Below are 25,597 nucleotides of genomic sequence, written 5' to 3' on the forward strand. Positions count from 1 at the left end.
TCCTTTTCATTGCTGAAGGGTATTCCATGTTATCAGTTGTACCATTTATTTAACCACTTACTTGCTGAAAGACACTCCGGTCATTTCTGAGTTTTGACAGTTACAGATAAAGCTGCTATAAACATTGTTGTACAGGCTTTTGTGTGGATCAAAGTCTTCATTCTCTGGGATAAGTTCCTAAGATCTGGGGTTAGGTAGAGAGTAAACCTAGCACCAAATCACAGTTTTTCTGGGACATATACTCAGGGGAACAGTTTGCTGAGTAATGACATGTTTAGTGTTTTTTTTTCTTTCTAGAAATGGCTACACTATTTTCCAGAATGTCTGTACCAGTAATGTATGAGTGGTCTAGTTTCTTTCCATTCTTAGTAGCAATTGGTGTGTCACTATTTCGTATTTTTGCCATTCTGCTAAGTGTATAGTGATATCTCATTATGGTTTTTTTTTTTTAAGATTTTATTTATTTATTTGACAGACAGAGATCACACGTAGGCAGAGAGGCAGGCAGAGAGAGAGAGAGAGAGAGAGAGAGAGAGAGGAAAGCAGGCTCTCCGCTCAGCAGAGAGCCCGATGCGGGACTCGATCCCAGGACCCTGGGATCATGACCTGAGCCGAAGGCAGCGGCTTAACCCACTGAGCCACCCAGGTGCCCCTCTCATTATGGTTTTAATTTACGTTTCCCTAATTGCTAATCACACTGAACATGTTTTCATGTGCTTATTTGCCAACTGCACATTTTCAATGTTTCCTAGCCTTTGGTGTCAAGTCTACTTTTTTACCTATATCCTGAAGAATTTATCCCATCCCCACTCACAACCCAGTTTTATAGTTTCATGTTCTACATGTAAGTCCCTGGTCCTTTTCTTTTTTTAAAGATTTTATTTATTTGCCAGAGAGAGATCACAGGTAGGCAGAGAGGCAAGCAGAGAGAAGAGAGGAGGAAGTAGGCTCCCTGCCTAGCAGAGAGCCCGATGCGCGACTCGATACCAGGACCCTGAGATCATGACCTGAGCTGAAGGCAGACGCTTTAACTCACTGAGCCACCCAGGCAGCCTAGTCCCTGGTCCATTTTAAGTTAATATTTTGTATAAAGTGTTAGACTTAGGTCAAGGCTTACTTTTTCCTCTGTCCTTTGGATACCCAGTTGCTCTAGCTTCTTTTGTTGAAAACGCTAATTTTCCTCCATTGGATTGCCTTTGGACCTTTGTCAAAAATCACCAGGCCATACTTGTGTGAAGCTATATTTAGATTCTCTGTTCCGTTGATCAATATGTCTATTTCTTTGGCAGTGCCACACAGTTTTGATTACTTATCTATATAGTAAGTATAGAAATCAGCTAGAATAATTTCAAGTCCCCCCACTTTTTTTCAAAATTGTTTTGGCTATTCTAATTCTTTTGCCTTTCCACATAAATTTTATTTATTTTACTTTTTAAAATTTTTAAAAGATTTTATTTATTTACTTGAGAGAGACACAATGAGAGAGGGAACACAAGCAAGGGGAATATGAGAGGGTGAAGCTGGCTTCCCATTGAGCAGGGAGCCCGACGTGGGTCTTGATCCCAGGACCCTGGGATCATGACCTGAGCCGAAGGCAGACACTTAATGGCTGAGCCACCCAGGCACCCCAATTTTATTTTATTTTTAAAGATTTTACTTATTTATTTGACACAGAGAGTGTATGTGAGTGAGAGAGAGATAAGTCGGGAGTTGGTGGGGGGAAGAGAAGGCTTGAGAGAGAAGCAGACTCCGGCTGAGCAGGGAGCCTGACACTGGACTCTATCCCAGGACCTTGGGATCATGACCTGAGCCAAAGGCCGACACCCAACTGACTGAGCCACCCAGGCACCCTCCACAGAAATTTTAGAATGATCTTGTTGATAGCTACAAAATTTTTTGCTGGGATTTTTGTAAGAATTGCATTAAACTGGACTATCAGACTGGGGAAATTGGACATCTTTACTATATTGTTTTCCTCTCTATGCACATAGTTTATCTCTTATTTTGTATTTGTTTATAAGATGGTCAGTCAGGACTGGCCACCAAAGGAGACAGAGGAGAGGCTCAGGAAAGCAAAGTTTATTATACTCACAAGTCCTAGAGACAGGCATGGCATGCCACCCAGGACCACATGGAAAAATACCACAGATCAGAAGGCAGAAGATGGCAGCAAGGGGAATGCTTAAGGCCATGGCCTTTATTGGGGTTTCCATAGGAAAGGCAAGAGAAGGGTGAGCAGTTTAGGATTGGGTTGTTGGAATAACTTAAGCAGACTTTGGGCCATAGGGTAGTCTCTAGTTGGATGCTAACACTCCTCTGGATGATGAAGGCAGAAGAATATTGCCTCCTGGGGTGTATGGACCAGGTAGAGGAGTATATGGTGGGATTTGCTAGTTTGCATATCAAAGACATAGTTAATCTGAGCCTTTGCTGTTTTAAGAATTGGCTAGCCTTGGGAGGGTCAGTCTCTCCCCAATCAGAATGGTCATAATCGCAGAAAATATAGCACATACACGCACAAATTCATGTCTTTGTTTATTTAGATCTTCTTTGATTTCTTTTAAACAGTGTTGTGTGGTTTTAGCATATGGGTCCTATGCATGTTTTGTTAGATTTATACCTAAGTATTTAATATTTGCAGTGATTGTAAATGGTATTTTTAATTTAAGTTTCCATGTGTTCATTACTTATATGAAGAAATAGAGTTAGTTTTTGAATGCTGACAGTTTATCCTGTCACTTTGCCAGACTCACTTGTAAGTTATAGGAGTTTGTTTCTGTAGATTCTTTGGTGTTTCCTATGAAGACAATTATGTCATCTGCAAATAATTTTCTATTTCATATTGGGTGAGTTGTGATAGTTTGTGTTTTCTAAGGGGTTGGTCCATTTAATCTAAGTTGCCAAATTTGTATGTGTAGAGTTTTGTCCTTTTGATGTCTGCTCATTTTCTGCCTACTTAAAAATATCAATTTTTGAGAGAAGGGTGTTGAAGTCTACAAATATAATTGGTGGTTTATTTCTTTTTATAATTTTGTCACTTTTTAGTTCACATATTTTATAGCTTTTTGTTTGATGCATGTACATTTAAGATTGGTACATTTTATTGGTGGATTGAACCTTTTGTTATGTAATTTTCCTTGCTCTGAAATCTATGTTATGTGATATTAAATAGCCATTCCTGTTTTGCTTTGATTACTGCTATATATACGTGTGTGTGTGTGTGTATACACACACACAGACATACATATACATGAATGTATGTATATATACAGATATATGCATGTACATGTATACACTTTATTATTTATTTTCAATCTGCCTATATCACTGTCTTTGATGTGAGTTTCTTATAGATCGCAACAGTTGTGTCATATTTTTAAAGGAACTCTGTCTTTTAATTGTATTTAGACCATTTACATTTAATATAATTATGATTTGATATTGTCTACCATTTTGTTTCTTCTTGCTGTTTTTCATATTCTTTTTACTTTTGTATGAGTTATTGAACATTTTTCATAATTTTGATTTTTTATTGTATTTTAGAGTCTATTTGTATAGGTTTTTACTGATTCTAAATATTATATATATATATCAAATATTATCATATATATGTGTATAATTTTGTATAACCTATTGTTTTACTGGTTCAAATGAAGCATAGAAAACTTACCTTCCTTTTCAACCTTTTTGTTTCCCTCATTTTTATATAATTGTCTTAAATATGTTGTCTAAATTAATTTAGAACCAAAGCAGACATTATTATAATATTTGCTTCAACCATCAAACGTAGTTTAGGAAATCTAAAAGGAGAAGGAAAATCTGTTACATTTATCTCTATTCTTTCATGTTCTTGTTTCCTTCCTGTTAATTCTAAGGTTCTTTCCTTTATCATTTCCTTTTTTTTCAGAATACTTCCTTTAGCTTTGGGGTAGGTATGCTGGTGACAGATCTGTTTTTGTAGATTACAAAAAAAAAAGTCTGAATGCTGTTAATTTTGGATGGTTTAGTGGATGATCAGTAAAGGTCATGGAAAAGGAAGACTGTAGGAGAAGTGACCTCCTTTAAGGGCTGATGTGATTTACATGCTTCCCTTTCCTTCTCACTCACATAGAGTGTTCATTATGTGTGAGGCGGTGAGTGGTGGGGTTTATACATTTTGGTATATCCATTCAGGGGAATACCACTCAGCAATAAAAAGAACAAACTATTGATATATGATGCGACATGGGTGACTCTCAAATGCATTATGCTAAGTGAACAGAGCCAGACCAAAAAAAATACATAAGATATGATCCCATTTACATAAACTCTAGAAAATGTGAGTTAATGGCAGAAAGTAAATCAGTGGCTGTCTGGAGAAAGAATGAAAGGGAGCAACATGGAGGGATTACCAAGGGAACTTGAGGTAACACGTGGAGGTGTTATCTTGACTGTGGTGATGATTTCATAGACGTATATGTATGTCAAATGTACCTAAGTGTACACTTTAAATATATGCAGTTTATTCTGTGTCAGTTATAACTTAATAAAGCTTTTTCAAAAATACCACATTAACAAGTGTTCCTCTAGTGCATGGCTGTTGGGTGGCAACCCCATGTGCAGGTCCATGTGCAGGTCCAATTTGTCTGTATTCTTGTTTACAGAGTCAAGCATTGTCAAATGGCTTTGGAGGTTTTTAAATGCTTACTCTCAGTTTCTTTCTCTTTCTTTCTTTCTTCCTTTCTTTCAAGATTTTGTTTATATTCTGTATTTGATACAGCTCAAGTGGGGGAGTGGCAGGCAGAAAGAGAGGGAGAAGCATGCTCCTTGCTGAGTTAGGAGTCCCATGCAGGACTTGATCCTGGGACTCTGGGATCATGACCTGAACTGAAGGCAGACGCTTAACTGACTGAGCCACCCAGGCACCCTGTTACTCTCAGCTTCTCTACTTAAATTTTTGTTGACAGTAAGAAACAGTTTTATCTGTGCATGATACTTTGAGTCCCATTGTTTTAGAGCAGTGCTACCATGCTCTTCTATATACATTTTTTTTTCTGTCTCGGCATGGGGCCATTCTATATGCATCATTCTAAACCCATTTTATTCTACTTTATGGCACATTGTGATTTGATTAACTTGTGTTTTGGTGTATGAATTCTGGCAATGTGTGTATGTATGTGATTTTCTTAGCATGGCTCCCAGGAAATTAACTGGATCTGAGACAATAGCCTGCTGAATTTCAAAGTGGATTATATTGAAACTTTGGTATAATATTTCCTACTCTCAAATTTTTAGAGGAATCATTTAAAAGTTTCATGCAGTGTAAGAATTTTTCAAACTACGGTGCGCTGGAGGATAGTAGGCTCTGGCATGGTAAAATCTATGTTCAGATCCTGGCTGTCCAAGTAAACTGGACAGAGACCTGTTTCAGCCTTTCTTGTTTTTAGAAATGCAGGAACAGTTGCCTGGTAGGATCAGCAATACAGTGAAAGTGCTTGGTAACTGACAAGTGCTATATGTATGTGCCCATTTTTTTACTGGATATATTTTTACCTTCATCTGGGACATTTACTGATTTTTCAGGATTAAGGCTCATATTTGGAAAATAATTTGGAAAGTAGTTCTTAAAAATGGAAGGTGAGTTTTGTAGATTGTCTTGTCTTTTACATATAGGTGAAAGAACTGAGAATACATATGAACTAATACACTTTTTTTTCTTTTCAGGCAATTACTGTCTTAACTGAATTAATTAGGGAAAACTTCAGAAACAGTAAATTAAAGCAGTGTCTGTTACCAACCCTTGGGGAGCTGATCTACCTTGTAGCCACCCAGGTGAGACCATCTGATTAACTCTATTGCTGTTTGACTTGTTTTGACACATCCTGGCTAACAAGTGTTAATATCCTATAAAAGTTGTTTTGACTTTGCCCCTTAGAGCATACCTAAGGAACCTTGGAAATTTTTACCTCTTAAAGAGGTTATCATGTTTTTCAATCTCTCTCTCTCTCCTTGTCTGTCATGTTCCCTCTCTCCCGGTGCCTCCCACAAAGTGTAGGAAATTCTCAAGCCATATTTAAAAAACAATCCACCCAGAGTCCCCCAAACTACTTTCTAGGTTGCTGCCATCATTGACTCCTTTAAGAGAAGGCCATTGATTCTCCAAATATAAAAGCTTCATTTCAGTTAAAAACACTACTTTGTGCGAATAGAGCTCTTAACATGGCCATGAGAGTTTGTATCCACAGAATTTGACTTCTTATTTCTTAAATTACAATATGGAAGTGCTATTGAATTCAACAAAGAAAAATTAGTATTTCTTTAGTGTTTTTTATGAATGTTTTTACATTGATAATGATAAATTATGAGTTATTATTTGATACTGATTTTTTTCTTTATTTAGTTTCAGAGGTAGAATTTAGTGATTCATCAGTTGCGTATAACACCCAGCGTTCATTATATCAAGTACCCTCCTGAATGCCCATCACCAATTATCCCATCCCTTCACCCACTTCCCCTCTAGCCACCCTGTTTGTTTTCCTAGAGTTTAGCATCTCTTATTATTTGCTTCCCTCTCAATTTTCATCTTATTTTAGTTTTCCTTTCCTTCCTTTATGTTCATTGGCTTGTTTCTTAAATTCCACATATGAGTGAAATCATATGGTTTTTATCATTCTCTGGCTGACTTATTTCGCTTAGTGTAATCCCCTCCAGATCCATCCATGTCAGTGTAAATGGTAGGTATTCATCCTTTCTGATGGCTGAGTAATGTCCCATTGTATATGTATGTATACCGACTCTTCTTTATCCATTCATCTGTCAGTGAACATCTGGGCTCTTTTCATAGTTTGGCTAGTGTGGAAATTGCTGCTATTAACACTGGTGATACTGAGTTTTAAAGAAGTACTGGTAAGTTACAGTTGATCAGGAGTTAGTTTCACTGTATTTGTGATGTTTTGAGTCCTAGATCTTGCTCAAGTGTTGTGTAACTTGAGTATCCTTAGTATCTAAATTAAACTGACTTATTAGAAAAATAATCATTTTAAGACAACTATTGTAATTGCTATAAAACATCAGCATTTAAATCATTTAGCTCCATAATTAGTAGTGGTAGCTGGTACAGCAAATATGTCCTCCTTATTCTTTTTTTTTTTTCATAAATGTCTTGGCTGTTGGCCCCTTGCATGTTGGAATCAGCTTGTCCAATTTTACAAATCGTTAAAAGAAATTGCCTTGACTGTGCAGATCAATTTGGGAAGTATTGTTATCTTGATAACTTGGAGTCTTCTGCATATTTGGAATTGTACTGAACCCGTATGTCAGTTAGGAAAGTATCCATATATTAACGGTATTTTGTCTTCTAGTGCATAAAAATGGCATTCCATATACTCTGTTTTTAGAAATACTTTCATTTAAGTTCATTCTATTCATAAAACTTCTGTACATCTATCTTTGGTTGAATTTGTTCTTAGGTAATTTTATATTTTGAAGAGACAACACATTCATGAGGCTACAAAGCTAGGAAGTCCAGAAAGGTCTAGGGGGAAAGAGGCTACAAAGCTAGGAAGTCCAGAAAGGTCTAGGGGGGAAAGTGGCTTTCCTATTTTTCTTCCCTATGTGCCTTGTTTCCCAGTCTAATCATATCCCTGTATTCACTGAGTTACTTTTGTCTGTATGAGCAAACAGAAATGTAGATTCCTATTTTGTCTCATTTTTATGTACCAAGTAGGACAACTTGCTTTTTTCTCTTAATAGTTATGCACTCTTTAAAAAATTTTATTTGAAAGAGAGAGAGCATGTATGAGCATGAGTAGGGGGAGAAGCAAAGGGAGAGGGACAAGCAGACTCTCCCTGAGTGTGGAGCCTGATGCGGGGCTCCATCTCATAGCCATGAGATCATGACCTGAGCCAAAGGCAGATGCTTACCTGAATGAGCCACCCAGGCGTCCCAATAGCTGTACACTTTTAAGAATAGCATATGGAAATACATACACTGGAGTTATTTCTCAACTAATGGATATATTTCTTAATCAGCGCTTAGGGCTCCCTCCTCCCTCCCTGTCATTCTCTTCTTGTCCAAGAACATTTTCATGGGTGCCAAGTTTGATGAAAAGCAGTTTTACTTTATCTTCAGCTTGAGTCCCCAGGGCCTTGGCATCAAAGCTCAGACTGACCAAGTTCTGCAGGCTCTCAGAGTCAAAGCAAACTTTCAGTGCTCAGTTGAACTCTCACACTTGTGGTTATCTAAGGTTTGGTTTGATTCTTTGTTTTCCTGTCAACATCTCTCATGCATTGTAAGGATGTCAGAATACAAGGTGTTGCTTTTATCAGAAGAGTGTTCAGATACCTAGTCTGCCATCTGATCAGGAATGAGAGTCTACTTTAATTCTTTTCGCTGTTGTTCCTTTTTTAAAGTTATTATCTCGGCGCCTGGGTGACTCAATGGGTTAAAGCCTCTCCCTTCGGCTCAGGTCATGATCCTAGGGTCATGAGCAGGCTTTCTGCTCAGCGGGGGGCCTGTTTTATTCTCTCTCTCTCTCTCTCTCTCTGCCTGCCTCTCTGCCTACTTGTGATCTCTGTCTGTCAAATAAATAAATAAAATCTTAAAGTTATTATCTCCCTCTCCAGCTTAATTGTGGTATAATTGGCATGCAGTCAACTGCACATGCTTAAAGATTACAGTTTGATCAATGTTGATATGTGTATAGACCTGTGAAACCATCACCACAGTTCAGATAATGAACATATCCATCACCTCTCAAAGTTTCTCCACACCCTTTGTAAGCCCTCCCAGGCTGATACAACCACTAGTTTGGATTTTCTAGAATCTTATAAATGGAATCATACAGAATCCTATTTCTGTTTGCTTCAAAAAGCAGATCTAGAGAATCATTTTCTTTGGTACGTGCTTTAATTGGATATAAGCTAAGGCTATTTTAATAAAAGGATGGTTCTGTGGTATTTGAATACAATTTAGGATGGCAAACTAGAAAAGGAGGGTATGTCCCTGGATCTATGAAAATCAATAACTTTTCATGATATTTTTGTGGAATTGCCACTTTGAATATACGTGAACCGTAAAATCTTAGGTCAGTGCTGATGTAGTGAGACTGACTTGAAACGAGAGTGTATACTGTGTATAATACAGAGACTTAAGCCCTATCCTGTTGGCTCTTTGGGAGCACTCTAAGGTTACAAGCTTGAGGATGGAGGACCAGAGGAGGTTTTGCAGAGGACGGTAGGAGGCGATACATTTACAGTTTATGTATTTTGTTTTCTTTTGTCAAGAATACCTCCCACTTTGAGCCCAGGTATTCCTATTTTGTCTTTTTTTGTTGTTGTTGAGCCATTAAAGATCTTTCACCTGGACTATTGTAAGAACTCTTAGATGATCTCCTTGCTTGATTGTGTCTACTGCAGTCTATTTTCCAGACAATAGCCAGAGTGAGCCTGTGAAAAACAGTGTCCCTCCTCAGAGCTCTCCTGTGCTTCTTATCTTGCTTGTTGTCACTGCCAAATCCCACCATTTGCCTTGTCGGCCCTTGTGGGCTGCCTCCACAGTGCCTGGTTGACTTTAGCTCTCACTGATGTCCTGCTCTCTTCCTCTTCCCGACATATTGACCTCCTTACAGCTCTTTGAAACTGGCATGCCACATTCCTGCCTCAACCCCATTGCACTTACTGTTCCTCCTGCTTGCAGTGATTTCACACCCTCCCCTGCCTAGAGGTTTGAGTTTTCTTTGTTTAGATCCCTTCACAGAGCTTTTTCATGGCTCTGTGCAATATGAGATGGACCCTGTCTATGGTCTTCCTCTAGCTCCTTACCCTGCTCTGGTTTTCTTTATGGTAGTCCTCACCATCTTGACTGACTTGTCTTGTTGGTTCCTCCTCCTCATCCACCTACCTCTTTCTTTTCCTCCTTGTCCTTCCTCCTCCTCCTCCTCCTCTTCTTTCCCCACTAAGCCTTATTAAAGCAAAAAATTTGTCTTGCTCATAGCTGTGTGGCTCTTGTTTAGAAGAATTCCTGGCACTTCACAGGTGCTTTTGTTTTTTATTTTATTTTATTTTTATTTATTTATTTGACAGACAGAGATCACAAGTAGGCGGAGAGGTGTGCAGAGAAAGGGGGGGAAGCAGGAGTGAGCAGGGAGCCCAATGCCGGGCTCGATCCCAGAACCCTGAGACCATGACCCAAGCCGAAAGCAGAGGCCTTGCCCTCTGAGCCACCCAGGCGCCCCTGCAGGTGCTTTTATAATGCATAACTTGCACCAAGACCAGGGGGACAGGAGGGAAGGAGCAAGGAGGCAGGGCTGGAGAGACCTGCCAGGCATGTTCAGGAAGGACTCCTTGCCTGAGTTGGATGTGTCTTGACCCTGAGCAAGGGGAAATCATGAAGGCTTTAAAGAAGGGAATCGACGTCATCTGGTTTAAATGCCAAAAAGATGACTCTGTTTTAAGATGGAGAATAGATTGGAGAATGATAAGAAAAGATTCTGAAACTAAATGTGAGTAAACAACGTAGGAGCAAAGTTAGGAGTGAGAAGAGGGTGTTTCAGGGAAGAGAAAGTCTACAGCACCGATGTAGTCGATGGTCCATGAAGGAGGACTGAAAAGAACCTGCTGGACTGAGTGACATGGAAGTTACCGGAAACTCAGCAAGAGCTATTTTAGGTAGTTATTTACTTTGAGGGAGGAAGTCAGAAGGCCTCTGGGAGTGTGCTGAGGTTTTAGCAGGAGGTGAGGAAGCTGGGAAAGGCAATATGAAGCCAGAATGGTTGTGAAAAGTTGGCAGGAGTGCAGGGGGCTGCAAGGGGTCTTGTTTGGAAGAAGGGCACAGTTAGTCTATTCTAGCAGAGATGGAAAGGACCCGATGGACAGGACTTTGAAAATTTAGGAGTGGTATGGGATGGTCCATAACCTGATGACTCTGGAGGAGGCAGGATGTGAATGGGATCTGAGCCCACCTGGTGGGTGTGGAGGAGCCTCTCCTGGTATAACCACTGGGTGTAAGTAATGGATGCCTTCAGGTATAGGAAAGCTGGGAGCTCTTTTCTCATGATCTCCATGACCTCTGAGGAGGGGGGAAGTAGGTGCGTGGTGGGAGGATTCTAGGTGTGAAGCCTTCCTTTTGAAGAGGGAATCAGTCAGGATTGGGAGGCCACAGAGTGATACTGAAAATCCCTGGGCTTGGTGACTTTAAGTCATTCAGGGACTCTCTGTGTTCTGCGGTCTTCCCTCTATGAGCCCAGCTGCATAAACGTGGGCCTGGAGAAGACAAGCCATTGGCTCCCTTCGGGGTTGGGTTCCCCAGGGAAGTGAAAAGGGGATGTCAGAGAGGGAGGTATTCAGGCTTTTGGCAGGAGTGATTGGATGATAGACCAGGGCATCTAAGTGGCTGGGAGGTAGGGTAGGTGATAGATTCCAGAAAGATTGTGGTAGCTGTTTTGAATAACTGAGCTAGAAAGGGGGAAAGTTGTGTTTTGAAGTTAAATTGGGTGCTGAATTAGTGATTTTTAAGCTGCAGCAGCAGCTTGGGATGGTAATGTCTAGATTATGACTGTGTGTAGGTTTTTTTTTTTTTTTTAAGATTTATCTGAGAGAGTGTGCATGTGCACGAGAGCATGGGGGAGCAGAGGGAGGAGCAGACTCGCCGTTGAGCAGGGATCCTGATGTGGGGCTCAATCCCAGGACCATCATGACCTGAGCTGAAGGCAGATGCATCACTGACTGAGCCACCTAGGTATCGCGACTGTGTGGAATTCTGTGATTAAACAAGGAAATGGTTTTAATCAGTCAATTTCTTATCATAAGTGTAAGAAACATTTGGATCAGTAAGGTACCAGTTCTAAAATTTGGATAATCTTAAAGAAATACTTTCTCTAAATAGTAACTAATTTCTTTTGCTTTAAAGTGATTAATTTCCCCACTTTTCTGTGTGGTCCCCAATTTATATTTTGAAGTTATTTGATACATTGCAAGAGGGTTTTAGGGGTTATTACCCTAATTTGGTTCTTTGGAGAGAATCATTGCTGATATCATTAAAACCTGTGGATCTGGGGCACCTGGGTGGCTCAGTGGGTTAAGCCTCTGCCTTTGGCTCAGGTCATGATCTCAGGGTCCTGGGATCGAGCCCCCATCAGGCTTTCTGCTCAGCAGGGAGCCTGCTTCCCCCTGTCTCTGCCTGTCACTCTGCCTACTTGTGTTCTCTCTTTCTGTCAAATAAGTAAATAAAATCTTCAGAAAAAAACCCCCACCAAAAACCATGGACCTGTTAAAACCATCACTTATTTTTGTTTAGCACATTGTCTTACTAGGTAACATACTCGTCTACTTGTACTTAGGGGTTATCCTGAATATTCCTCAGAGCTGTGTATTCTGTGCTTTCAAATCATTTCAGATAATGTAATACCTTTTGGGTGGGAATACCTGTCTTATCAGCTACAGTTACCAATAGAGTAGTTTCTCTACCAGCTGGATCATACTGTCATTTCTCACTTCTTTTCGTCTGGCTTCTGATGAAGGGGTCCGATGAACATCACCACGTACACTCTGATGAGAAAGAGAAATCCCTTGTATGTACAAAGTGGTAAAAGACCCCATACCGAGGTCAGAATTGTCAGATAATCAGCACTCCTTTACATAGAATATTAAGAAGTTTTAGATAGTTTGGGTATTTGAAATGGTCTTTTTCTTGAACGGATTAATATCTTTTGTGCTGTTAGCTTCACTGCCTTTCCTTCCGCTTCATTTTAGGAAGAAAAAAAAAAGAACCCTAGAGAGTGTTGGACCGTTCCCTTGGCCGCTTATACAGTGCTAATGAGGTGCCTTCGGGAAGGGGTAAGCCTCCTTTGTTGTCCTCTGTAGACACCTGCCATTGTAATAACCCTTCAGGCACTCTGTGCAGATGTAGCCTGCAGCAGTGCAGGAGCTTGTCAGCCCAGTATTGCTCCTGAATTTCAATAATCCCAACATGCTGCCGTGAGCAAGTGACCTACAGCAGAGCACGTGTAAAAACCAGCTAGCTTTCTCCTTCACTTTTGACAATGTCTTGCCTTTTAAAAGATGATAACAAGCACCAACAACGGAAGTAGATTTTTACTAACATGTTCTCAGTCCTCCCCTGCTTTTAAGCTTATTGAGACACCAGTTTAGTAAGCAAGGGGTATGCAGGGACTTTTTTGTGAGCCTCAAAAGCCCCCTGATTATCTTGTCAGGTTGCCATTTTGCAGTTCAGAAACAGGAAGCTTCCACTGGTACCCATGGATTTTTAATATTAAATAGTGTTTATTTCGTGATCCCCCCCCCCCCAGTTTATTCACTGTCCTTCTCATGCTGTTGTTTGTGGCTGAAAAATCAGCCAACTGTCCAACCAACTGACCAGTATATGTAGCTCCTGTGTGTTGCTGTGCAAAGGATTTGGTAGCTGACCTGAAAGGTTTGTAATTTCTGTTGGCTTTAAACCATTTGACATGGCTTCACCCAAGGCAAAGCCATAGGCGAAAAACATTCCTTAAGGAGTGAAAAAAATATGTCACAATAAACATCCTCCTTTTGAGTTCATTACTTGCTGCCTTGTATGGAAGTGGAATGATGTTGCAAGTGTAGAAGAGCTCTGCGAGGTTTGCCCCCTAGTGATCCAGAAGTGAAGCTTGAACACTTCCTAGTCCATAGGGTTGGATGTGTTGTCAGCTGTTGTTACGGGACTTGAATAAAGCCGGTAAGTCATACTTTATCAGTAATATGAGAATTAAGTCCTGTTTATCTGTAGTCCCAAGATATGTTTCAGTTTACCATTCAAGGCCTCAAGCTAAGCACACTTGGGGGCACACAGATGAAGAAGGTGAATATTCTCTTTACACACTGATCCCATCTATTGCAGGAGATAAAGATAAAAATATAAAGTGGAATATGTCGAGTGTATAAATGTGAACAAAATTTGAGAACTCAAGGGAGAAAGGAGTCTTCTAGAAACTTAACAGTGTAAAGAAATTTATACAACTTTGTATTTTAATTTTTAAAAGTTAGATTAATGTGTAGTAAAAGATGATTAGTTCTAGTCCATGGGATTGTATCCTTTATTGAATATCTTCTCCCCATCCCCTGCTGTGTTTATCACTGTATATATAATATGAAGAATAATGTCTGATATCCATGTATATTGTTTTTAAATAATTATTAATAATTATAATGACATTTTATATTTTAGTAGCACATGTACCTTTCAATGTCTTGGTATATATGACAGGTCTTGTGTATTTTTCATGAAGAGGGAGGGAAGTCCAGGACTCTATAACTAATGAAAATTTTATTTTCTATCTGAAAAGCAGTTAGATATGTGCTTGGCACACGTGCCCCTTGCTTTTCAAAAGTTCATGTTACCCTGCTTCACTTTTACAAAAGACCCATGTTAGCACTTGTTTTCTCTAATTGAAAGAAATGGGAAGAGGATTTCTGTTTCTATGAAAAAAGATGAAAAGCAAAAATAGCCTTCAGATTTGTTTTGCAGCGAGTTGTTATACAGGCAGGCCTTCCCCGCCCTGTAAAGCAGGGAGAGTGGCCCTGTCGTGTTTCTTCCTTTCCCTGGAACTCTACTCAGCATCTCAGCATCAAGCCACCATGGCTTTGAACCGCAGTGTCTTTGAGTGTCTGGGCTTTGTCTGGATGTATTATCCTCATCCGTTAACAAGATGTGTCCTAAGATATCAGAGAAGCCTGAGAGAAGTTATTTTTGGGGTCTGGGACTACTCAAAATCTTGTCTATTTAAATTAATGTAATTGCTCTTCACTTTACACCATTGGGGCTTAGGAAACTTTTCACAGGAACACAGTACTTTTGGATAGTGGGGGAAACCTGAACTTTAACTTTGTCTCTGTAAAAGAGATAAAGTAAGGGATGATTATATCCTGCCCTAGAAAAAGGTTTCTGTCTTTACACAAATAACTCAATTGTAGCAGTTCTTTAATGTAATAGGTATAATGTCTTTAAGACATAGTTGAGGGTAAATAATTAAGCCTCTTATCTTCAACAATTAAAACCTTTTTCCGTAGGAAAACTGTTTTCCCAGAACCTACTGATGTTTCTGAATGTAGGTTCTTTTTTGTGAAATATACATTATAAACAAAAGAACATGTGAAATTTTTGTGTATGCTTATATGTATGGCTAAAAGCACACATTTAGATACACCCACTCTTGAAGGAAGTGAAAAGGGCTGGTGGCTTATAGAATTCTTCTCTGTCCCTCTTGGATTGCAGCTTGCTTTTTCTTTTAAGGAGTAGCCACTATTCTGACTTTATGATAAATATTCCTAAGTTTTGTTTTTTTTGTTTTTTTTAAAAGATTTTTTCTTTTATTTGACAGAGATCACAAACAGGCAAAGAGGCAGGCAGAGAGAGAGGAGGAAGCAGGTTCCCTGCTGAGCAGAGAGCCCGAAGTGGGGCTCAATACCAGAACCCCGGGATCATGACCCGAGCTGAAGGCAGAGCCTTTAATCCGCTGAGCCACCCAGGCGCCCCCAAGTTTTTTTTTTTTTTTTAATCATGTTTCCATCTTTGATTGTATTGCTAGACATTTCTTCCTTTCCTTCCTTCTTTCTTTCCTTCTTTTGTTTTCTTTTTTTCTCTCTTTCTTTCGAGGGAGGGACAGAGGGAGATGGAGAGAGAGAATCTTAAGCAGGATTCTTGCCCAGCCCAATGTGGGGGGCTTGATCTCATGACCCTGAGATCATGACCTGAGCCAGAATCAAGAGTTGGATGCTTAAGCGACTGAGCCACCCAAGTGCCCCTATATTGCTAGATATTTCATTGCTTGATTCTTAAGGCTAAACGTCATATAAATAAATGGCACCAAATCCTGTGGAGACTTAATTCTTTAGCTCCAATGTTAGGTCAAGATTGATACATGCTAATTATGAAAACTGTCATTCATTTATACTACTGTGTAGTATGTTGTTAGAATACATGCTTCAATATACATAGAAACATGTGTACATCAGTTATACTCCTACTGGTAGGGTATAAAAGTACCCCTTAACCCACACCTCGAACATTTGATATAGTCAGACTCTAAATTTTTGCAAATTTCATGGACATTAATTATTTTCTCATAATAGTTTTAATACTCATTTTTGTGATTACTGATAGGATCACCATCTTATTTATTTATTTTTTTTCATTTTGGTTTTACATTGCTTTGCAGGAATTCTGTACACTGCCTCCCTTACTGCAAGCCTATTGTTATAAAATGTTTGAAATATTAGAAAAGGAAAGAAAACTATAATGATGACCTTTATTTCCATCACTTAGTTTCAACAGTTTTTAACATTTTGCTCTTCTTTCTTTGTTGTGGTATAGGTGTATATATTCATGTGTACATGCATTTATTACTCGTTTACTCATTTCTTTATTTTCTGAACTGTTTGAAAAGATTGCAGACATAATGGCACTCTACCCACTGGAATTATATGTTCTGGATATTCTGTTTTTGTGTGTTACAGATATTTTGTGATTTATGGTTGGACTTTTCATTTTCTTTATAGTGTCTGTTGATAAGCAGAAGTTTCTCATTTTAATATAGCTAAAATTATCAATCTGCTTCATTATGATTTGTGGTTTTTGGGTCTTAAATGCTTCTCTTCTTCATCATTAAGATGGTCTATTCCATTTTCTTCTTCTTTTTTTTTTTTAAGATTTATTTATTTATTTGGCAGAGAGATCACAAGTAGGCAGAGAGGCAGCAGACAGAGAGGGCAAAGCAGGCTCCCTGCTGAGCAGAGAGCCCGATGTGGAGCTCGATCCCAGGACCCTGAGGTCATGACCTGAGCTGAAGGCAGAGGCTTAACCCATTGAGCCACCCAGGCACCCCATCCATTTTCTTCTCAAAGCTTTATTTTCCCTTTTTCTATTTAGAACTTTAATCTGTCTGCAATTATTTTGTGCGTGTGGTGCTATGTATGGGTAGTTTTATTTTAAAAAGTAATATGGATATCTGATCTCCCAGCATTATTTAATGAGAAGGTCACCCTGTCCCCAGGTCTGCAGTGTCCCCTGTGCCATCAATGTCTCTTCCTGGGCTCTGTTGGACTATTATCTGTCTCTGTGCCATACCATCCAAATATTTTCTATTATTTAATAATTTTTAAGTGGGGAACCTTTCCCTACTAACCTAATCTTCTCATTTTCTTTATGATTTTATTTATTTAAGAGAGAGCATGTACAAGAGAGAGAGCATGAGCACTTGGGATAGGAAGAGTGAGCAAGAGGCCTGATACAGGACTTGATCCCAGGACCCTGGGATCATGACCTGAGCCAAAGGCAGACACCCAATCATCTGAGCCACCCAGGCACCCCAACATAATCTTTTCCAAGAGTTTCTTAGCTATTTTTGTTCCTTTCACTTGTGTATAGCTTTTATACACCTCTTCGGGTGCGCCCGTTGGGATCTTAAGAATATATCTGTAAATAAATTTGAGGAGAATTAGTTGATATTAGAAGATGGAGGGTCTATTCAGTGAGAAGACTTATAATAGGAAAATGATATATTTGATTGAAAAACTGAATTAAGGAAACTGAAGTTTCTTTGAATTCTTGAAGACATTTAGCTAATGTATTTATTGCTTAAGTTAACTCTCTCAGATGTAGGTCTCATTCTTTGCAGCTAACATTTCTGAGACCTATATGATGTCCTAGCTGGGTACAAGAAAAGTAATGAATTAAGACACTGCTCTCCCTTCATTATTTTAGGAAAGAGAGAATTATTTTTTACCTCAGTTCTGTGTGTCTGCCTTTTATTGTTGTTTTTGTAACTTAATTTGCTTTGGTTTCTTTGTGTAGTCACTAAGACATTTCCGGCTGTGAACTGTTTTCTTTCTCTAGTGTTAGCTGTATCTCACTAGTTTTGACATATAGTGTTTCCAGTGTTGCTGTTTTATTGGTAGTCCCCAGTTCTCATTTTAAATTTGTCCTTACTCCAGGATTATTTATGAGATGGTTAAAACTTTTTAAGGTGGGTAGGATTTTATTGTCTTTCCCCTCCCTTTGTTAAAATAGTGAAGTTGCGTTACCTTATCAAGAAAGTGGTTTGTCCGGGGCACCTGGATGGCTCAGTTGTTAAGCATTTGCCTTCAGCTCAGGTCATGATCCCAGGGTCCTGGCATCAAGTTCCATATCGGGGCTCCTTCTCAGTGGAGAGCCTGCTTCTCCTTCTCCCTCTCCTGGTCCCCCTGCTTGTGCTTGTGCACGTGCTCTTTCTCACTCTCTCTCTCTCACTGTTGCTCTCTGGCAAATAAATAAATAAATAATATATATATATATATCTTAAAAAAAAATTCCCCAAAACGTTGTTTGTCCTATTTCTATTTGGATGAAAAAAAATTATGGTAAAGTACACATAACATAAAACTTAACCACTTTAACCACTAAGCATATAGTTCTGTGAAATTGAGTACATTTACATTGCTGTGCTATTTCTTTTGTTTTAAATATAGTGAGATGTCCTTATTGCCTCACTGAACTGAGTTTTTTTTCTGCATCAAAACTTAATAATGTGTCTTGTTGAATATGGGCCATTGGTTATGGGCCTGGTAAAAACCAGGGTTTTACCCCTTTTCTTTATTTTCTCTAATTTCTGCATTGGGAAGAAAGCAGTATAGAAATTTTACTTCATTTTAATTTGATATGTAGACTTCTTAGAAGCCAATTTTAGTTTTAAATTATAAAATTTTTTTGTTTATTACATATAGAAAATTGGCTTTGCCATGAGATATTTGTAAGTGTTGTAAGAATAAAGCATTTTAAAATCAAATACATTGAGACACTGGATTAAACAAGGTTGGACAGTTTTGGTCTTTTTTAGTACTTTTCAGAGCTTATAATTATGACTCTACTTGGGATAGTGTATGCAACATTTTCAAAGCAATTTGCCCACAGACCTACCTTATCCTATGTCATTGTGGGATGCACTTTGGGAGAGGAAGCTATGAACTGACACAGACTGTTGGGAGTTTAAGATAGTTTTCAGTAGGTTTTCTCTAAAGTTATCTAAAATATTATGAATATGTTTTCCAAATAGCAAACCTACTTTCTGAACATGATTTCTGTAACTTTTAACAATGGTGATAGAGATGCAAATTAGTTATTTTTGTCCTTGTTACAGTTGTCAGGTGGAGAGAGGGGAAATATTTAGAGTAAGAGACATGTGGTGGACCACAAAAACAATAGGAAGATCTGGTGTGACTGTTGAAAAAGGAGTATGGCAGTATGGAAGGAAAGGTTTTCATGACACTGACTGACTTTAAGAATTGGGGCTAGCATTTCAGAGACCTTGAGCTGGGAGACAGAGGACGTGAATTTCAATCCCTCATGTGCTACTCTTTAGTTGTTTTATCTTGGTCAAGGTCTAGGTGCCCTACCTGGTGGTATTTCTTACATAGGAGGACACTTGTTCTTGATGATCTTCCATGAGCTTCTGAGGTGGGCCCCTTCTGAGTCTGACAAATTTCCCTTCCGTTTCTTTGACCTTTATGTTTACATACAGTAGTTACCTCCTTGGGATCATTGCTGTAATGATCTCAGGAGTATTTGGCAATGAACTTACATGATGTATGTTTTATATATGCATGGAATAAACAGGATGAGAAAGGTGACATTTCTCTGAGGTGTTTGTTTTAATCCGGGTAGGTAGCAGCACATTTTACAACCCCAAAGAAGCTGGAAATAGGTCCTAGACAATTTTCACATATTTGGAGGAAAAGATTAATTTGTGTATTTCTATTTGATCAACCACATGTTTTTTGATAGCCTCTGTAATAGTCTGCAATAATTATAGGTGCTAAACTGACATGGCATAGGTTGTAGTTAAAAACATGAGTTTAAAAAAATAAACTGTTGGCTTTATTGTTTTATTTCTGAATAATATTCAATAATTTTGGAGTAACAATTATTTTAAGAGGAAATAAGAGGAAATTTCATTTTTTAACTAGAGCTCTTTTTTTTTTTTTTAAGGAAACTCTGGTAAAACTATTTATGTGTTTAATTAGAAAAGACTGGGCTTGAATTAGTATGAAGTGCCAGAGATCTTAACCACTATATGTATTGTCTTTGAAATGTTTTAGACAACTAGGGTTCCTAAAACAAAGAGAGAAATGAGTTAAAATTCTTGGTTTTTGATAAAGGTTAAAGCTTTTCTATATTTTCTGATTTTGTTATTGTAACAGTTTATTTTATCCTCTAATGAAGAAATATGTGTGCCTCAACATCAGGTTCTTTCTCAGTACTCACTGCTCTGATGGCATTTTTGCAGTGAGACTGGGCAACATGTATGTGGAATAGAAATGATCCAGTGTTTTCTTTAGTACTATGCATGATTTTTTTTTTGATCTAAGTATAGTATACTTATTTGATGGTACATGACAAGGTTATTGCTCCCCAAGCTGGGGAGGTTGGAAACTGTGTAGAAGTCAAGAGATTCTCAGTGTGTTGGGGAAAGAGTTGGGGCAAGGACTCCTCAGCAGCTGAGGGCCTCTTTTTCCTCTTGCTCTAATGGGGTCTGGGGTCCAGAGGGCTCTTACTCCTTGGAGGCTGTGTGGCCCATAAAGTCCATCACCTGGTTGTTATAGCCGAATTCATTCTAATATCAGGAAATGAGCTTGAAGAAGTGGTCCTTGAGAGCAATGTCAGTCCCAGCATTGAAGGTGGAAGAGTGGGTGTCACTGTTCAAGTCACAAAAGACACCTGGTCCTCAGCCCAGGATACTCTTGAGGGGACCCTTTAGCAACTTCTTGATGTCATTATATTTGACAGCTTTCTTTAGGTGGCAGGTCACATCCATGACTGACATGTTGGAGGTAGGGACCTGGAAGGTCATGTTTGTAAGCTGCTTAATCAGCCCAGGGATAATCTTGCCTACAGCTGTGGCAGTACCAATAGAATGTTCTGGGCAGCCCTTTGACTATCATGCCACAGCTTCCCAAAGGGGCTGTCCAAGATCTTCTGGGTGGCAGTGATGGCATGGAGTCATGAGTCTCTCCATGATGCCAAAGTTGTGATGGATGATCTTGGCTAGAGGGGCCAGGGAGTTGGTGGTGCAGAAAGCATTGCTATCAGTCTTTAGGGAGTTGTCATACTTCTGGTTCTTGCCTATCACAAACATGGGGACATTAGCAGAAGGGGGAGGGATGATGATCCTCTTGGCCCAAACTTCCAAGTGAGCTGAGGTGGTGCCTTGCCTTATCCATGGTGGTGAAGACCTCTTTGGACTCCACAACATACTTAGCACCAGCATCACCCCATTTGATATTGGCAGGATCTCACTCCTGGAAGATGGAGATGGGCTTTCCATTGATGCAAGTTTTCTGTTCTCAGTCTTGACTATGCTGTTGAATTTACCAGGGGTGGAATCATACAGGAACATGTAGACCATGTAGTTGAGGTAAATGAAGGGGTCATCTATGATGACAGTATCCATTTTGCCAGAGTTAAAAGCAGCCCTGGTGACCAGGCACCCAATATGGCCAAATCACTTTACTTTCACCTTCACCATCATGTTTTAGGGGTATGGCTGGCACTGCATCAAAAGATGCAGCCATCTGTTGAATAGGAAGGAGCAGAGAGCCACTATTCATAATGTTTTGAATGCTATTCAGTAAAATGTAGAAGGGCTTACTAAGTAAATAAAGTAAGGTGGAGTTACCTAATGTGTTTTGAAGTAAACCTTTGAGAATGGTATGAGGAATTGATCCTCAATTCTGATCCTGAATTAGTACCAAGTGAGATAGACCAGCTTCCAGAGATGTGTTGTAGGGTAATAAGCACAAAGCATGGCATTTTCCATTCAAGGGTGAGGTTGCATCTCCTCTCTTCCTGTGGCAGATAACTTCACAGGGGAGGCTTCAGAGTTTGGCTTTGCTGAGTTCAGTATGTGAGAACTGGTAAAATATCAATTGTAATATGTTTCAAGGATTTATATTGGTTGGATTTCTGTGTAAATTTTCATTTTCATTTGACTTATTTTTATCCCACTACATGCTTTGCACTGTTAACAAATCCTATAGCTCTTCTGTTTTTTACTCATTTAATACCTTTCCTTAGAGTTTTTCTATTTATCTTTTTATTAATATTTTTAGCTTATGGTATTATGGTTAGAGGAAATGGCATATGTATGATTTCAGTCCTTTAGAATTTGTTGAGACTTCTTTCATGACTCAGTATGTGTATACTGAGGGGGAAAAAAGCGAATTCTCTCATTGTTGGATAATGTGGTTTTTTCTGTCCATTAGGTCAAGCTTATTAATCTGTTAGGGATATAAATCTTCTGTATCTATGCTGATTGCTTCTTGTCTGTTTATTTTATCAGCTACTGAGATAGGTTTGAAATGCCTTCTTTGGTACATTTGCAATTTTGTATTTTGCCTTTATGTATTTTGAATATTAGTTATTAGACATATAAAATATATATATTTCCCTTGGCTTATTGAAATTATCATTATCTTGTTACTTAAAAATTCAACAGTATAGGAAGCCTGGCTGGCTAAGTTGGCAGGGCATGTGACTCTTGATCTTGAAGTCATGCTTTCAAGTCCCATGTAAGGTGTATAAGTAATCATAAGATTACTTATGAATAAATAAAATTTAAGAAAATCACCAGTAATGTTTATTGTTCAAAGCCCATTCTGTCTTAAATTAATTTAGTTTTACCATCCTGTGCTGGTTACATATGACTGGCATATCTTTTTTTTTTTTTTTTTAAGATTTTATTTATTTATTTGACAGATCACAAGCAGGCAAAGCAGGTGGAGAGAGAGGAAGGGAAGCAGGCTCCCTGCTGAGCAGAGAGCCCAATGCGGGGCGGTATCCCAGGACCCTGGGATCATGACCTGAGTGGAAGGCAGAGGCTTTAACCCATTGAGCAACCCAGGCACCCGAGAAAATTAATTCTTAAAAGCAAACAAACAAACAAAAAAAACCAGTAACAGTCTATAAGACACCTTCATGAACAGAAGTGGAAGGAAACACACTTCCCATCAGTTTGTAGGGATGTTCCATCCTCATGGACCAACAGCACATGATGCCAAGGGGTGGCTTCCTAAGGCCCACAGCTGGCTGAACAGAAAAAGCCCTAAAATGCCTACTTCAGTTTCGATCCAGTATGCTCCTTAAGTTTCTGAACCGTTGTGAATATGTATATACATAGAGAGTTACCTATTTTAAGAATCTAAGGTTTTTGAAATTCATTATCAGCTTATCATCAGAGGTGTATCCATACCCTCTTGCCTTGATTTATTTTTACTTAAAAATTTTTTTTATTAACATATAATGTATTATCAGCCCCAGGGGTACGAGTCTGTGAATCGCCAGGTTTACACACTTCATAGCACATACCTTCCTTAATGTCCATAACGCCACCACTCTCTTCCTACCACCTTCCTCCCAGCAACCCTCAGTTTGTTTTGTGAGATTAAGAGTCTGTTATGGTTTGTCTCCCTCCTGATCCTATCTTGTTTCATTTATTCTTTTCCTACCCCCTAAACTCCCCACGTTGCCTCTCAACTTCCTCATATCAGGGAGATCATATGATAATTGTCTTTCTCTGATTGACTTATTTCGCTCAGCATAATACCCTCTAGTTCTCTCCATGTCGTCGCAAATGGCAAGATTTCATTTCTTTTGATGGCTGCATAGTATTCTGTTGTGTATGTATACCACATCTTCTTGATCCATTCATCTGTTGATGGACATCTAGGTTCTTTCCATAGTTTGGCTATTGTGGACATTGCTGCTATAAACATTTGGGTGCACATGCCCCTTCAGATCACTACATTTTATCTTTAGGGTAAATACCCAGTCATGCAATTGATGGTTGTAGGGTAGCTGTATTTTCAACATTTTGAGGAACCTCCATGCTGTTTTCCAGAGTGGTTGCATCAGCTTGCATTCCCACCAAACAGTGTAGGAGGGTTCTCCTTTCTCCACATTCTCTCCAGCATCTGTCATTTCCTGACTTGTTAATTTTAGCTATTCTGACTAGTGTGAGGTGGTATCTCACTGTAGTTTTGATTTGTATTTCCCTGATGCTGAGTGAGATGGAGCACTTTTTCATGTGTCTGTTGGCCATCTGGATGTCTTTGCAGAAATGTCTGTTCATGTCCTCTGCCCATTTCTTGATGGGATTATTTGTTCTTTGGGTGTTGAGTTTGATAAGTTCTTTCTAGATTTTGGATACTGGCCTTTTATCTGATATGTCGTTTGCAAATATCTTCTCCCATTCTGTCAGTTTTATTTTTTTTTTAAGATTTTATTCATTTATTTGACAGAGAGATCACAAGTAGGCAGAGAGGCAGGCAGAGAGAGAGAGAAGAGGAAGCAGGCTTCTTGCTGAGCAGAGAGCCCGACATGAGGCTCCATCCCAGGACCCTGGGATCACGACCTGAGCCGAAGGCAGAGGCTTAACCCACTGAGCCACCCAGGTGCCCCTAGTTTTCTTTTAGTTTTGTTGACTGTTTCCATTGATGTGCAAATGCTTTTGATCTTGACAAGTCCCAATAGTTCATTTTTGCCCTTGCTTCCCTTGCCTTTGGCAGTGTTCCTAGAAAGAAGTTACTGGGATGAGGTCAAAGAGGTTGCTGTCTGACTGGTATATCTTTACCATTCTCTTGTTAGCCTTTCTGGTGGAATAACTTTTTTTTTTGGTTTGTTTGTTTGATGTGTCTCTTTGCTGTGTTAAAAAAACTTTTTTGCTTTATAGTTTTTCTTTAGTATTTATTCCATTTATATTGTAGTTGTTGGTATAGTTGTCTTTATAGCTACTATCATATTTAGTGCTTTTGTTTATTCTCTTTTGTGTTTATATTTTTCTTCATGTCTTTTTTAAAAATAATTCATTTTATTCTTTTAGTAGTTATTCTCCTGCTCTTGTTTTTTAAATCTATTATTTCTGTGAATACAATTGTAGGGTGACAATATTTTTAACAATTAAAGATATTGTTTTAGTGTCTTTTGATTGTACTTGTTGCTGTTAAGAAATTAGCTGTTAGAACAACTGTGGCTCTTTTGAAAGAGATACTTTAAATCAAGTGAGGACCTACTTATGCTTTTAGCTTTTGGACTTCCCCTCCTGCAATATCCTTTCCCTAAGAGACATCTTCAGCCCCCAACCCAGATCAATGAGGGGCCAGGGAGATGGGAGACTACTTTTTCTTCATCTCTATTATATACTTGGTTATAATACACTGGAAGTTCTAGCTTTAATTGGGGCTGGGTTTTCATCTAACTTCTAGTTTGCATGTGCTCTGACCTTCCCTCTCATTCTTCTTGTTCATCTTGTCAGACAAATGCTCTCAGTGTAAACATCAGCTTGAGAGTTCTCGGTACCTCTCAGGGTTCTTGCCTGTACAGTCACTGGCCTAAGAATTTGGTATTAGTTAGTTCATTGATTCTTTTAAGAAGGTTTATTTTCTTATTTTTTATTGAGCATTTTTAGTCACTTTTAGAGGGAGTTGTCCAGATATGTAGCCCACTATATATCAAGACATAGAAATCCTATTCTATTGAATTGACTAGACTGAATGAATTACTGAAACAGTAAACCAAACAAAATAAACTCCAGGTACCTGGAAATCTTTAGAAGAA

General features: G+C 38.9%; 1 protein-coding gene across 9 annotated transcripts in view; it reads left to right on the forward strand.

The window, feature by feature from the left end:
- The window catches only part of ULK4 (unc-51 like kinase 4), a 653,086-nt gene that overhangs the window by 78,552 nt on the left and 548,937 nt on the right, over positions 1–25,597 (forward strand). For 8 of the 9 annotated variants that reach the window (XM_004754228.3, XM_013057115.2, XM_004754229.3 and 5 more), the window contains exons 18-19: positions 5,704–5,811; positions 12,730–12,813. In XM_004754228.3, coding sequence (XP_004754285.1) covers positions 5,704–5,811; positions 12,730–12,813 — 192 coding nt within the window. The remainder of the gene's footprint in view (positions 1–5,703; positions 5,812–12,729; positions 12,814–25,597) is intronic. The other variant, XM_013057114.2, reaches the window with a different exon arrangement.

This window comes from Mustela putorius, unplaced genomic scaffold, assembly GCF_011764305.1.
Source record: "Mustela putorius furo isolate JIRA1106 unplaced genomic scaffold, ASM1176430v1.1 tig00003834_pilon_pilon_pilon, whole genome shotgun sequence".
NCBI classification, from domain to species: domain Eukaryota; kingdom Metazoa; phylum Chordata; class Mammalia; order Carnivora; family Mustelidae; genus Mustela; species Mustela putorius.